Here is a 15,456-nt window from a genome sequence, read left to right on the forward strand (position 1 = left end):
GATTCTTCCCAGCAATGATTCTTAACTAATAATATTGTGCCAAATAAGAATTAATTTACATGTCATTTAATATTACATATGAATGCTCCATCACCCTAGAGGTCCTGAGTTTGATTCTCCCATGCTACATATCTTTGTTGATTTGAGTTTGTAAAGTAAAGTTAGAATTATACCATCGTCACTCTTGGTGTGCAATCTGTAAATTCTTATGTAAATCCTAAATGGGTCATAGGTATGCCCTGACCCTGGACTGGATGAGCTACCATTGACCTAAACTTTTTTGTACCAAAATAAATTACATATTAATAGTCAGATGATCATTTTATAACTTTTAATAGTCGGTGGATGTCATTTTTTTAACAAAAAAGATTATTTTGGAACATATGAATAGCCAGACGATCATTTTATAACTTTTAATAGTCGAGATATTCAATAAAACGTCTTACAATTGGAGGACTACTTTATAATTTTTAATAGTCAGGTGACTCAACAAAATAATATTTTATAGTCGGTGACCATTTATGTACTTTACGCTAACATTTTTTAAGTCTAGATTTTATGAACATCGCCTAAATTTCCACTAAATTATCTAAATATCATTCCTTTGTGAAACTCGTAACTTCTTCAACTTTGGTTGCGAAAAATCAAGGTGAAAATATTTTGCAAAGCAAAGAGGGCTTCTTTCTCATCTCCATCCGAAATATGGTTAGGGATGGCAACAGGCCGAGTTCAGGCTGGGTATTGGTCTCCCGTCACCGTTTAAAAAACTCGTATCCGTCCTCGTTTAAAAAACTCGTACTCGTTCCCGCTTAAAAAATTGTGAGGATTTAAACAGAGATCCCATCGGGTAATCGGGGAAAACCGCGGGGAAAAGGATATCCCCGTTTAGTATAAACGGTTATTTAAACGGGTATCGGGCCGGATATATATATATATATATATATATATTTAAATTAAATATATAAATATTATATATATTTTTTAATTTAAATTAAATTTATTAATATTATATATATATATATATATATATATAAAATAATTATTTTTAATATTTATCAGGCCGGGTATCGGCCGGGTAATCGGGGCGGGGATTACCAAATCCGTCCCCGTTTAGCTTAAACGATTTTTTCCCGTCCTCGTTTAACATAAACGATTTTTTTCCGTCCTCGTTTAATTCGATTTTCCCCGTCGGATTCAGATTTTTTTTATCATCCCCAAATATGACTCATATACTGTCACTCATTCTCTTGCTTTTCGTTGTGGTTTCTTTACATGTTAATGTCATAGCTCAAGAAAACGAGCCCAATATTATCCTACCAGGTTCTATTCTATATGCCGGAAAACACCCGAGATCATGGCCCTCACCTTCAGGCCACTTTGAATTTGGTTTCTATCGGCAAGACAGTGGATATGCTGCAGGAATTTGGCTTCTCGGCCGCCCGGAAAACACCACTGTCTGGAATGCAAATCGGGATGATCCGCCGGTCTCCGCAAGTTCTACTTTGCAGTTCACAGCAGAAGGCACGTTGCTTTTGAGGACTGAGAACGGTGCACAGAAAATAATTGCGAACACTTCTAGCTCGGGGTCTGTTGATTCAGCTTGTATGCTGGACATGGGGAATTTCGTGCTCTACCAGAACAGGTCTGTTGTTTGGGAGAGCTTTGATTTCCCGACCGACACAATCTTAGGAGGCCAGAATTTAAGAAGTGACCAGTTGATTTCCAGAGTGTCAAGATCAAACTACGCCCGTGACCAGAATTTAAGAAGAGATCATAACCGGTTGATTTCCGGTGTGTCAAGATCAAACTACGCCGGTCGCCAGAATTTAAGAAGAGATCATAACCAGGTGATTTCCAGTGTGTCAAGATCAAACCACGCCGGTGGCCAGTTTTTGCTGAGCATGCAGACTGATGGTAACCTTGTAGCCTATGTAAATAATTCTGCCGAACTTGATACTAATGACGCATACTGGTCTACTCGTACTAATGGCTATCCTTTCGCTGTGTTAAATCTCAACACGAGAGGCGTTCTAACAATGTCTTCAGAATCAGATCACTACGGAGAAAGGCTTGTGGCGAATGGCTCTACAACTGGGAACCAAACGATGATCATCTATAGAGCAAGCCTTGATCCTAACGGAATTTTCAGACTGTACTCCCATCAACTTGAAAAAAATACCATCACAAACATTTGGCAGAATGTGGATGATGCATGTGATGTTAATGGTCACTGTGGGTTGAACAGCTACTGCTCCAGTAAGGGTGACTATTTCGGGTGCTATTGCTATCCTGGTTTCACCTTAGAGAACACCAAAATCCCGAGCTGCTCTCAGAATTTTACCGTGGATGGGTGCGAGTCAAGGAAAGATCTATTGATACAGTACATCACTACGCTGGAGAATATGGAGTGGGCTGGTGATCCTTATTCTGTGAAGCATAATTTGGACAAGGAAGAGTGTAAGAAAGCTTGCGAGGAGGAATGCTCCTGTGGTGGGGTTCTCTATTCTATCCCAGACTGCAACATGTTTAGACTACCGCTCAAATATGGTAAAAGACATGAAAATATAAACACCACAGCCTTCATCAAGGTGATTGTCGGTTCCTCATCTGAAATCAGGCCAACATTGATAAACGAATCAAACCGAAGCCTGATTTTAACCGTGGGATTAAGTCTGGGTTCCGTTGCAAGCTTGCTTTCGTGATGGCGTTGTGCAGCTTCTTGCTATACAGGCATATAGTCAAAAGTTACGAGAAGCTTTCAGAAAATACAAGTCGAGTTTTAACCGAGCAGTTTACACTACGATCATTCACTTTCAATGAGCTAGCACATGGCTTCGATGATGAGTTAGGTAGAGGCTCGTTCGGAGCAGTTTATAAAGGAATTTTGCCAGGGGATGGTAAAAGTATTGTGGTCAAGAGATTGCCGAAAGTTAACGAAGGAGAAACGGATCGTATTCGAACTGAGATGATTGTCATCGGAAGAACTAACCACAGGAACTTGGTTCGATTGCTCGGTTTTTGTGTGGAGGATTCAAGGAAGCTCCTGTTTATGAATACTTGAGCAATGGCTCACTGGCAGACTTTCTATTCAACATGAATGGACGCCCAGTTTGGAAAGAGAGAGCCAGAATTGCATTGGACGTGGCTAAAGGTATTCTTTATTTACATGAAGAGTGTGAGGCGTGCATCATCCATTGCAACCTCAAGCCCCACAACATACTATTGTATGATTCATTGACTGCAAAGATCTCGGATTTCGGATTGGCAAAGCTATTGAGGCCTAATCATGCAAGAAGTACCACTGGGACCAATGGGACAGAATGGTACTCAGCACCCGAACGACAAAGCAGTGCATCGGTATCGGAAAAAGTTGATATATACAGTTTTGGAGTAATACTATTGGAGATCATATGTTGCAGAAGCAACATAGAAGTACAAGTTTGTAGTGCAGACGAGATACTGCTTTCAACATGGGTATACAATTGCTTTGTTGGGGGAGAGTTGAACAAGCTTGTGGAAGGTGAAGAAGAGGTGGACATGAGAATGGTGGAAAGGTTTGTGAAGGTGGGGCTGTGGTGCATTCAAGATGATCCAACTTTGCGTCCACTGATGAAGAGTGTGACCTTGATGCTGGAAGGAACAATGAATGTACCCATCCCTCCATCTCCATCACTTCCCATGTTACTACTTAGCTAATGTTGTTATTTGGTTTAGTACTTGTCTTAATTATGATTTTCATGTAATGTGTGATGGTTTTTCTAATCGTTTGGGTGATTATAAAATAATATATGTTCAAAAATTTTGTTAGCCAATGATAACATTTATACACCCTATCGACGCAACTGCTTGAACATGACTCTTTTAACGAAAATAACACTCCCTTCTACTACTGATATCACTCAATGAGTTATTTTATTTAATATAGTTGAAGAATATAATGTAAACTAAGAGATAAATTATAGTAAATTAAATTTATAATAGTTACAAAAGAGAAAACAATAATATAATGTCTTTCATGAAATATATATAATAATATAGAAATTACACTGCCAATGAATATTGGTACTAGTGGTTGGAATTCAGTAATTTGAGCTTGTGAGGCAAGGTGGTGGGCAATCTGTAAATTTTTATATAAATCCCAATTGAGTTTTAAATATGTCATGCCCGTGGACTGGGGAGCCACCTTACCTAAACTTTTATTTTACCAAAAAGAAAAGAAATTACACTATTTTTTTTAACTTTTATTAAGATTACACTATTTAAATTGTTATACTTTTATAATATTTATGCTAATGATAAAATTATTTTATGCTATAAATAATTTTATGTTAGTAATTGTGCGGTGGAAGAGCTAGCAATAGCAAAGCTGTTCTCTGGCAACGAAGCGCTAAACACTTCCACATATTTGTTGGTCCTATAAATTAAATGGAAAGAGGAGAACAGACTTAATATACGGTCGGTCAACCCAGAGCTGTTGCCAATCTTTTTCCATAGAAAAGTCATTGGAGACCTCACCCATCTATTTGGTTACGTGCAAAAAATTTCATCATTCCTTGAACGAGTCCTAATATCATATGATGAATGGAAATATTCAAGTTGTGTTAATTACAAATAAGTCAATGAACTTTTTAAATAATTCAATTTAGTCCCAGACATGATTTTAAGCTAAGAATGCTTAATAATTTGTTAGTAAGAGAAATTGAATGAGAATTAAGGATAAAATGATTGATATTCATGATTCTACTTCTTGTTTGGTTTCGTCTGAATTTCGTGACATTTTTATTTAAATTGGATTGAGGGTGTTATAAAATGTATATTTAAACAAATATCACGCTCAAACTATAAACTTAAGTAAGCTTATAGAAAAAAAATTATAAGTGGAAAGATACTACTTAAATATTTATTTTTTTATTCTTATAATATTTTAAAATTAAGATAAAAATGAAATATATCTTTTTTAATTAAGATAAAAATAAAATATATTTTTAAATTAAAATAAGAATAAAATATACGTTTTAAGTTAAAATAATAATAAATAATACTTAATAATTTAAGGTAAGAATAGAATATATTTAATAATTTAAATTAATAATATAATATATGTAATAAGTTAAGATAAAAATAAAATATATATTTTTAAGTTAATATAAGATTAAAATATATTTTTTAGTTAAGATAAAAATAAAACATATTTTTTTAGTTAAGATAAGAATAATATATATTTAATAAGTTAAAATAAAAAATAAAATATATTTTTAAAAAATAAAAAATGGTGGTGAAAATGAAAAGAGACAATAGTTAGATAGTCAATGGTATAGTTTACCCTATATAGTTTACCCTATATAGTTTACACTATTTAAATTGTTATACTTTTACAATATTTATGTAAATAATTAAATTATTTTTAGGCAATAAATAATTAGTTCAATAATTGTGTGAGTAGACCTGAAATAATTGAGTGTGCGGTGCGCAAGAGCTAGCAGGTAAATATTTCCACGTTTGTTGGTCCTACGAATTAGTTGGAAAGAGTAAAAAAGACTTAATATACAGTAAACTCAGTGCTGTTTCCAATCTTTTTCCATACAAAACTCTTATTCGAGACCTCAGCCATCTATTTGTACCAGTTCCAAATTAGAAGAGACAAATTATTTCCCATGGCCTTGGTGTCGGCTCTTCTTTTGCTCCTTTCTTCTCTGTGTGTGCAGCAGTCAAGCTGCATCATCCCGTTGGGAGCTTCTCTTTCCTCGGCCACTCAAACAACCTCATGGACTTCGCCTTCTCGTCGCTTTGCGTTCGGTTTTTACAATCGAGGCAATGGCCTTTATGTTGGAGTTTGGTTGGACGGCAATGGAAAGAACGCTAACAAAGTTACATGGACAGCAAACCGTGATGATCCGCCCTTCACTTCAGATGCTACTCTGAAGTTAAATGAGAAAGGAGTGATTGTTTCGACGGCTGAGAGCGGAGAGATGTTTATTGCTAATGGAAACCACTCGGATGCCTACTCTGCCTCCATGCTAGATTCAGGCAATTTCGTTATCTACAACAAAGATAATCATATCATTTGGGAGAGTTTCCAGCATCCTACAGATGCCATTTTAGGTGGTCAGAGTCTGTTAAATAATAGCCAGTTGATCTCCAGTTTATCAGAAAATGATCCCTCAGCTGGAAGGTATCATCTATGTATGCAAAACGATGGGAATCTTGTTCTATACCCTCTAGAATCCGAAGACTCTCCTACAACTGCCTATTGGAGCACAAATAGTAATGTGAGGAATGTGGCGAATTTGTCGCTTCGCCTTAACTCGACAGGCATCCTACAACTCATCAACAACACTGATTCGTCCGTCTACAAAACAATTTATTCATTTCATCAAGAGGAGAGCTATAGCGACTTCACCGAGAGAAGAAGCAACAACAGCAAGAGTATTGTTTACAGTGCAAGCCTTGATTTTGATGGAAATTTCCGGTTATATGCTCATGTGTTTGAGCCAAATGGTGGATTCCAAACTTACGCAATGTTGCGTGCGTTGGAAACTTCCTGTAAAATTAAAGGCTTTTGCGGTTTCAACAGCTATTGCACCTTCAATGATAACCGGCCTAACTGTGCATGCCTTCCCGGGACTGATTTTATCGATCCTAATCAGAACACCATCGGCTGCAAGAGAAATTATTCGGAAGCACACTGCAAAGGAGGGAAGGCCAATATACCCCTTTATAACATCATCTCAATGCAAGGTATAGAATGGACTACGGGTACATTTTACAGTAAAGAGCGATTGAGCAAGGATGCCTGCATCCGAATATGTCTGGAAGACTGCAATTGCGAGGCAGCGCAGTTCGATAACGGAGTTTGCAAGAAACAAAAGCTTCCACTCAGGTATTTGCTACGAGATATCAATCTTAAAAAGAATCTCGCTGTTTTATTGAAGGTGGGAATCATAAGCCTTGAAGCACATAACGACACTGCTTCCCCTGGTTTAAAGCCACCGCAGTTCCTAATCAAACCGGAAATTTCGGTCGTGCAGATTCTTGTTTTATCTTCCATTCTCGTTGCATGTTCATGTGCTTTGCTTACAACCTCTGGTGTATTCATCTATAAATTTCGAGTTCTAAGATACAAAAGGCTGCTGGAAATGGGAGATTTGGGCCTAACCAGAGAGCTTATGTTGACGTCGTTTTCATACAAGGAACTCAAGAGAGCCACAAATGGATTTAAACAAGAGTTGGGTAAGGGGTCGTTTGGAGCAGTCTACAAAGGAACTCTAGACCGAGGAAGAAAGCCGATCGCCGTGAAGAGACTGGAGAAGTTAGTGGAAGAAGGTGAAAAAGAGTTCCAAGCAGAAACACGAGCAATCGGTAGAGCTCACCACAGAAATTTAGTTCGACTATTGGGATACTGTGTCGAGGATTCCAAGAGGCTTTTGGTGTATGAGTACATGGGCAATGGATCCCTTGCAGACCTACTTTTCAAGTCAACAAGGCGCCCATCTTGGAATGAAAGAAGGAGAGTAGCCCTAGATGTTGCTAGAGGACTCCTCTACTTACATGAGGAATGTGAGACACCAATCATTCACTGTGATATAAAGCCGCAAAACATATTGATGGATGATTCATGGAGAGCTAAAATTTCAGACTTCGGGCTGGCAAAATTGTTGATGGGAGATCATACAAGGACATTCACAGTAGTGAGGGGAACTAGAGGGTACATGGCACCAGAATGGAATAGAAACACTCCGATCTCGGTGAAGGCCGACATTTACAGTTTCGGAATTGTGCTACTGGAAACGGTGTTTTGCCGACGAAACTTGGACACCAATGTGTCAAAACCAGAGGAGATCATTCTGTCGAGTCTGGTGTATAGATGTTTGGTTGAAAGAGAGGTGGATAAGCTTGTGGGTGATGAACAAGTGGACAAGGAAAGCTTGGAAAGAATGGTGATGGTGGCACTCTGGTGCATTCAAGATGAACCAGCTCTTCGTCCTTCAATAAAGACTTTAGTTATGATGCTGGAAGGGATTACTGATATATGTATTCCTCCATGTCCAAATGCTTCCTCCATGTGATGTGATGGCCCAGACATCAATCATCTCACTCAAACTGCTCTTGCAGACACTGAATGTAGGTAAGGATTGCATCATGTTTGTGTTTTCTTTTATTTGTCAATAAATCTGTAAAATTCTTTGTCCAGTGTACGTCGCCCGTGGTTTGTAGCTGTGGTAATTGTATCGGAGTTGTCTTCTTTCAGTTAATTTATTATTACTCAATAATATATATAAGTGTGATATTTCATTTTTATCCGGATCGTTTCATTTTATACAACCCGTTTAATTTATCGACCCTTGTTTTTTATTAATCAGAGATAAATATAAGTCGGTATTTTTTCAGATAACTCTCAATTATTTGATATTGAACACCTATTTATTCTCTCATTTTGGTGTATTAAGAGCTAAGAACGCTCATTTTAGCTTCCGAAAGAATAGAAATTTGCTGACCAAAACTTCTAGTCCTTTCCTTTTCTTTTCGAGGATTAAGAGATTTCAACCTATTAATATTGATTTTCAGAACATATGCAATTGGATTGATAATGATTTTAATTCAGATTTCTTTGATAATTAGGATGTACTCTTTCATTTTTCGTAAACGAATCTATGTATATGATAATTTTGAGTTAAGAATGAATATTTTTAGTAAAGCTTGTGGTAGATTGATCTCTATTCATCCTGGATCTATTAAAATGTATAAAGAATTTTTAAATTGAATGTATCGAAAATATAAGGGACCATCCGTATGGTTTACCCAAAAATTTAATTAATGTGAATTTTTAAATTTGTTACTAAAGATTATAATGAAAAAAAAAAGATGGACCATGAATTTAATGTAAACTTAACATTCAAAATTCTTGTCCATTTCTTTAGTTTTGAATTTTAATCAAAATGTGTGGTATACATTTATATCACTTTTGATACGGGTATTATATATCCTCTATATTTTTTTGGTAAAATAAGAAACTAAACTAATATACTAATATTCACATTCTTCAATCCTTAAAATCTCAATTATTTCTGTTGGAGGTGAGTTCAACATTTAACATCTAGTTTCGCCTCTTTGCACTAGTTTTGTCAACCTATCCGCCGCTCGGTTACTTTCTGTGTGCACATGCACCGTCTTCTCTTCCCAATCTCTCTTTAACATCCTATTAATGTGATGCATTATTGTTAGTTCCATTGTTGCTGTTGATGTTCCATTCAGGTTTCTTCATACTTCTTTGTTATCATCCTCCAGGATAATCTTCCTTACTCCTATATCCCAAGCAATCTTCTGCCCTTCGAGTGCTCCCCATAGTTCGTCCTTTAGCGGCGAGCAAACTCCTATGAACTTGTGGAACCCCAGCATCCACTGGCTTCTATCGTTCCTAATCAGTCCCCCACATGCTACCTCACCATTGCTTCTATTACTCGCACAATCATTATTAATTTTTACCCATCCTGTCGGGGGAGGCACCCACTTTGCTTCTTGGCGATGAATGTAACCAGCGTTGGTGCGCAGAGTTTTAGCTGTAGCTTCAGCTCTTTCTGTTTCTGCCACTATCTTCTACTTTTATCCATAATTGGTTCCCTCTCTATGTAATCTGGATTGAAAATACTAATGTTTCTTTGTTTCCATGCGATCCAAACTATGATTCCAAATAATATAGCAGTATTTTTAGCGGTGTTTTAGCGGCGTTTTGAGAGTAAACGCCACTAACTTTAAACATATAGCGGCGTTTACATTAAAAATGCCACAAAATGTATAGTTTAGCGGCGTTTCTTTACAAATGCCGTAATAGGGTTCATCTATAATGGCTTTTTTTTACAAACGCCGCAAAAAATTAATACTTTAGCGGCGTTTGTGTTTTTATACAAACGCCGCAATAGGATTCACTTATAGTGGCGTTTTTCAATAAATGCCTTAACATATTAGAATTTTAGCGGCATTTTTAAACAAACGCCGCAATAGTATTTACCTATAGTGGCACTTTTAAATAAACGCCACAACATACGCCGCTAAAGACTCATATTTTTGTGGGTTTTTTTTATACAAACGCCGCAATTTATCTATTCTGTTTCTTTACTCTTTTTTTTAAGAATTTTCTGGCTTGTAAGATAAAATAATTACGAGATTGGTCTAAAATTTTGTTCACTGATTTTAGAATAATTTTGGTTGAAATTACTTGGGAGTTTCCTGTGTGGCAAGAAATACTCATAGTAGAGACTAGAAAGAGAGGCGAAGAAGCCAAAGCAAATCAAGCAGAAAAAGCTTACACTTTCGCAGAGATAAATCAAAGAGGAAAAACAAAGAAGAAAAAAAGGGTAAATAGAAATGGATGTGATCAAAACCCAGCAAATATCATCTCGACCAATCGAGAAGGTGATAGTTCATCCTTTGGTTCTTCTAAGCATCGTCGACAACTACAATCGCGACGCTAAAGACACCCGCAAGCGCGTCGCTAAAGACACCCGCAAGCGCGTCGTCGGAGTCCTTCTTGGCACCTCCTTCAAAGGCACCGTTGACGTCACCAACAGCTACGCTGGTTCTTCCCCCTTCTTTTCTTTATGTTTGTTCCTTTGAATTTCGTTCTAGATCTGATTTGTTTTGATTTCTGATTACATAATGCCGTTATTTTGTTGTTGTTGAAATATTATATTCATACCTTGCGAGTTTGGGGTTTTTACCTTTAAAATGTTTAATTTGAATTGAAGGCAATTTGTTAGATTCCTTGACCTAAATTTCCATTTATAGTTTCTTTTTTTAAACAGATGTGGAAATGTATGTAATTGAAGGTGCTTTCATTAGAGAAGCATTTGATTAAGCTCTCTGGCCAACCTCATGCATTGATGCTTTAGTTTCTTAAGATTGAGCTTGTATTAAGGCCTTTTCACCATTATTATTATTGTTATCAGTGCCTTTTGAGGAAGATGAGAAGGACTCGAGCATATGGTTCCTTGACCACAACTACCATGAATCAATGTTTTCGATGTTTAAGAGGATTAATGGTAACTCTTTTTTCAACTCAGAGTAAATAATAGTGCCAATTTTAATTTTTTATTTCTCTCCTTTCTTGTTTTGTCTGGGAAGGGGAGGGGGAAGTGTCATCCTTCATTACATGATATGTGAACCTCTGATATTTGTTGCAGCGAAGGAGCATGTTGTTGGTTGGTATAGTACAGGCCCAAAATTACGGGAGAATGATCTAGACATTCACAGATTATTCCACAAGTACGACTATTAGTTTTTGCTTATTATTCTGTTCTTTATTTTATTTTATTTTTTACTTCATTCGATTAATCAAGTTCTTCTGGTGTTCAGCTATGTCCCAAATCCTATCATGGTGATTATTGATGTCCAACCTAAGGAGTTGGGGATACCCACTAAGGCGTACTATGATGTTGAGGAGTTTAAGGAGGTACGAACAATCTGAGTGCATCTTTTTCTTTTTATCTTGTGGAACCAAGGGGCTTACCTGTTGAGGCAAGCATGCACCCCTTTGGATGTTGAGAATAACTACAACTAACGATACTTTTTTAAAGAAGCTGCCACCTTTGGTCGTACTGGGGGAGCAATTTAACTAATATGCCAGTATTGTTGCAGAATGGCACTCAAAAGAGCCAAAAGTTTTTTGTTCATGTTCCTTCTGAAATTGCTGCTCACGAAGTTGAGGAGATTCGTATGCCATTTGATGAAATTTAGTGTTATCTTTTCAAGATATTATCCTTGTGGTTAAGATGCTAATAGTTTGGATTAGTTAACCATTAATTTGGTTGCTTATTACTCCTTTTTCACTCATAAAAAGGAGTGGAACACTTGCTTAGGGATGTAAAGGATACAACCATCAGTACACTAGCAAATGAGGTTTATTTCTTTCTTTCTTAGTTTTATTTTACTGTCAAATCTAATTACATTCATAATAAAAGCTCTTAGTGTTGAAGCTTTCTTTGAACTATGAGAAAGAGAGTGTACATAGACCATGGTCTTTTCTACAGGTCACTGGAAAACTCACTGCTTTGAAGGGTTTGGATGCAAGGTTACGAGAGATACGTGCTTACCTTGATCTTGTTATTGATGAGAAGCTTCATTTGAATCATAAAATACTTTACCATTTACAGGTAAACTAAGTTGTGAAAGTTAACAATGAAGGTTAAGACATTTTGCAATTGTGAACTTTAAGTTTTAATATCCTGGATAAGCTAAATGTCCCTTTGACGTTACTTACCCGATTATAACATATTCTGAATATGCGGTAGAGTATATAATTGTGAATGTGTTCTGGTTAATGTCCATCTTACATGTGGTCTACCATGTTAAACTTGCAGGATGTATTTTGTCAGCATTGCTTAATGTTAAAGCTTGAGTAGGTTTCTGATTTCTTTTCTTTGAGCAATGGTTGCGAGTATCTTTACTCTAAGAAGTTAGTGTCTAATTTTCTGAAGCTCTCTACTCTAAGAAACATTTCATTATAAAATACTGTGGTTTGCAATAGAGAACTTAAACGGGGTTCATTTGTTTATACTTTATAGTACTCGTAGTCTCATATCATTAAACCTAAATGGATTTAGGGTTATTGTTGAGAATTTGGCTTAGGATCATTTTGTTGATTTATTCTGTTATTAGTAGCATGGAACAAGGATAGATCCTGTTTTCTTGAATTTGAAATTTGGTTGGGACATCATTGTTGAGGTTTATAGGCATTTTCTCTTCCTTGAGGAAAATAAAATTTTCTTTATTGCATAAGCTATGGTATTGATGATTGTGATTAACTGTTATTCTAGGACGTCAAGGAAAACACTGTGATGATTTGCATGAAAGGGGTACCTGATTTTTCTCAATGTGGATTCAGCTCTTTGGCAGTGTTAAAGCACCACAGTAAGTGTTAGTTGTTCCTGACAAGAATATTTTCCTCGCATCCCACTTCGGCTTTTGATTGGTAATTAATATATTCATGGATGATTCTGCATTTGTTTTACCTTGCCTATGCATCTCTCTGGATATGACCCATATTTTGTCTTTAGAATAAACTTAAATGATCAAAAGGATTTACGCCTACTCTGTCTTTGATGAATGCTCCATGCATGTCCGTTTAACTTGATGTATTTTTGTTAACAAATGCATTTAGCCGATTTTTTTTCTTATCAAATTTCTGTCTGATGCAGATATTCCTTTAAGTGCAAGAAATATCCTGGAAGATCCTGAGCTGAGAAGTGCTGTCAAAGCCTTCAGGTAACTCTACTTTTATTAGTATTTTACTTTGAAGGCTAACCTAATTGTGATCTCGATAAAAAAATGAACACTCAAACTCTCCTTTTTAACCTAAGGTTCTCTCATTTTGTGGTTTTAACATGATACCTTTTGTATTTACATTTTTTCTTAGTAAAATAACTTGCTGAATGCCGATAGTCATCTGTTAATGAAGCCTGTTCTATGGTCTAGGTGGGCTGTCTATATTTGTTTCATCAGTATTTATTGTATCATGTGAAAAGTTAAAATTCTCTTCAAAGTTATGGATTTCTGCTGGTTGATTATATGCCAAATGTTTCCTTTTTTCTCTCTATATTAAGCTTCCTGTTGATTCTTATTAGTATTTCTTATATTTTTGTATCTTCCAGAATCCTTGTTTGCGTTTGGTTGAAGCAAAAGTCCGCGCAAGGAGACTTCTTGGTGAACCGGAGCTAGGGGATTTTTACTTCCTTTCCCCACGAAGGAGCAATAAAGACTAAATTGTAGTGAACAATATTTTTTTAATTGAAAGTAAAAGAAAGTAGACTAAATTCTAGAGAACAATGTCAAACTACATTACATTTAATTTTAATGTTTATAAATTTTAATTTATTTTGTTGTTAAGTATTTTTCTGCATAACTCGTGTCTTTATTAAAATGTATGGTTGTTGTTAATTTGATAAAGCTAGATGATATTAAATTTAGGTAATGTAGAGCAGAAATGAAATATGCAAAATCATCTTAGCTAAAGAAAGGTAAATAGCGGCGTTTGTATCCAAAAACGCCGCTATAGATTTGACCTTTTGCGGCGTTTGTTCCAAAACGCATTATAGATCTTGATCTTTTGCGTCGTTTGTTCCAAAAACGTTGCTATAGATCTGACCTTTTGTGGGGTTTGTTCAAAAAACGCCGCTATAGATCTGACCTTCTACAGCGTTTGGTTCAAAAACGCCGCTATAGATGTCAACCTTTTACGGCGTTTGTTCCCAAGTTTAGCAATCTTATGAAGGACATAATGAATATAATCCTAACAAAGAAAATGATCGACATGGAAGAAGTAGCAATGATGTATCAAGACTTGAGCCAGCATCTCGATATAACTAGAGTGCTGGTGGTGGATTTGTTCATTCCCATAATACACCTAATGAGACTTATGGCTCTGTGATTGGAAGATCTTCTAGGAGACATGGATTGATGGCACTTCAATTCTCCAGACTTTCTGGCTTCTTGGACCACTTGCTTTCAAGAATGCTTCATCATTCTGGCATTGCTTATTCTTTTTCTGCAATAGAGGTAGAATAGGCAATAATTTGCTTAAAGGACCTTCCTCATTTGAGATTGTGCTGTTTGAAAATGTTTTTTCTCCTTTCTTAATCAAAGAATGAAAGAATTTTGTAAAGTATTGCTCCTTACATGTTCACAATTGAATCAAATCATAAAACATGATTTTAATGAATATCAAATAAATCAACTACAATTTTATATAAAAAATCATAGTGCTATGGCAAGTGTCAAAATCATTGACTGATTTAAGGTGTATGCTGATTCTGGTAAGGTAAGGTCTCTCAGGTTATTACATCATATATGTGTCTTTGAACTTTCATTAACTTGAAAAAATGGTTGTTATGCTCATTTCATAAATACTCCTTGATTCCAGAATCTCATGAATGTCTTTGGGATGTATGGTGCTTCATCAAGAGCTTAAGATCGTCTCTTATGTCGTTGTGGCACCATTCAATATTCGAGCCGCCTTTTTCAGGTTTTCAACTCGAATCCTCCTTTGGTTTTAAGATGTTATTTAGAAATTTTACGTCTTGAACCCCCCTTTTATCATTTTTCATATCATACATTAAAGATTTGAAAAACTAATTTTTGCAAATAAAAATCAATCCCGAGATGCGAAATGAAATCTAGAGATAGTCTCTTTCACATAGAAATCCATGTATGATTAGAATGGACTTTTCAGGTACGTAACGTAGGCCAGGGCTTATGGTTACGAAAGAAATGAATAAAAAGTCCCAAACAAGTGTTTAAGGGTAATTGAACCAAGGATCAATTCATTCTGATGCTTTCAATCTTGACTTACTTGACTTGGATCTGCTTTGCTACTTGTCTTTCATCATTTCTTTTTCTGAATCCCTTTAGATTGCCAATTCTTGGGTTTATTTCCATTTTCTTATATCTCTAGCATTTCTCTTGCTT

General features: G+C 36.1%; 4 protein-coding genes across 4 annotated transcripts; all 4 read left to right on the forward strand.

Annotated features, from left to right (window-relative positions):
- Window positions 1-1,220: 1,220 nt before the first annotated feature.
- On the forward strand, window positions 1,221-2,702 carry LOC120122361 (G-type lectin S-receptor-like serine/threonine-protein kinase LECRK1). Its single transcript, XM_039141493.1, has one exon. It carries the CDS (start codon window positions 1,221-1,223, stop codon window positions 2,700-2,702), a length of 1,482 nt encoding a protein of 493 aa, XP_038997424.1.
- Window positions 2,702-3,696, forward strand: LOC120122362 (G-type lectin S-receptor-like serine/threonine-protein kinase LECRK1). The gene is made up of 2 exons (XM_039141494.1): window positions 2,702-3,014; window positions 3,080-3,696. The coding sequence occupies exons 1-2, from the start codon at window positions 2,702-2,704 to the stop codon at window positions 3,694-3,696; spliced, it is 930 nt and encodes a 309-aa protein (XP_038997425.1).
- A 1,952-nt stretch (window positions 3,697-5,648) lies between these two features.
- On the forward strand, window positions 5,649-8,218 carry LOC120122702 (G-type lectin S-receptor-like serine/threonine-protein kinase LECRK1). The gene has a single exon (XM_039141822.1). It carries the CDS (start codon window positions 5,655-5,657, stop codon window positions 8,064-8,066), a length of 2,412 nt encoding a protein of 803 aa, XP_038997753.1. The 5' UTR covers window positions 5,649-5,654; the 3' UTR covers window positions 8,067-8,218.
- A 2,007-nt stretch (window positions 8,219-10,225) lies between these two features.
- LOC120122364 (26S proteasome non-ATPase regulatory subunit 7 homolog B-like) lies at window positions 10,226-11,730 on the forward strand. The gene is made up of 5 exons (XM_039141495.1): window positions 10,226-10,573; window positions 10,944-11,036; window positions 11,178-11,259; window positions 11,350-11,446; window positions 11,632-11,730. Exons 1-5 carry the CDS (start codon window positions 10,363-10,365, stop codon window positions 11,728-11,730), a joined length of 582 nt encoding a protein of 193 aa, XP_038997426.1. The 5' UTR covers window positions 10,226-10,362.
- Window positions 11,731-15,456: the final 3,726 nt, after the last annotated feature.

The sequence above is a fragment of the Hibiscus syriacus genome, unplaced genomic scaffold (genome assembly GCF_006381635.1).
Source record: "Hibiscus syriacus cultivar Baekdansim isolate YM2019G1 unplaced genomic scaffold, ASM638163v2 tig00110387_pilon, whole genome shotgun sequence".
Classification (NCBI taxonomy): domain Eukaryota; kingdom Viridiplantae; phylum Streptophyta; class Magnoliopsida; order Malvales; family Malvaceae; genus Hibiscus; species Hibiscus syriacus.

Bases quoted from the DNA above. Each gene is read 5' to 3' on its own strand.
- LOC120122361 (XM_039141493.1), top strand. From the start codon at position 1,221: ATGACTCATATACTGTCACTCATTCTCTTGCTTTTCGTTGTGGTTTCT.
- LOC120122364 (XM_039141495.1), top strand. From the start codon at position 10,363: ATGGATGTGATCAAAACCCAGCAAATATCATCTCGACCAATCGAGAAG. The intron at 10,574-10,943 runs GTTCTTCCCCCT...TATTGTTATCAG, and splicing joins CGTCACCAACAGCTACGCTG to TGCCTTTTGAGGAAGATGAG. The intron at 11,447-11,631 runs GTACGAACAATC...GTATTGTTGCAG, and splicing joins ATGTTGAGGAGTTTAAGGAG to AATGGCACTCAAAAGAGCCA.
- LOC120122362 (XM_039141494.1), top strand. From the start codon at position 2,702: ATGGCGTTGTGCAGCTTCTTGCTATACAGGCATATAGTCAAAAGTTAC. The intron at 3,015-3,079 runs GTTTTTGTGTGG...GCTCACTGGCAG, and splicing joins GAACTTGGTTCGATTGCTCG to ACTTTCTATTCAACATGAAT.
- LOC120122702 (XM_039141822.1), top strand. From the start codon at position 5,655: ATGGCCTTGGTGTCGGCTCTTCTTTTGCTCCTTTCTTCTCTGTGTGTG.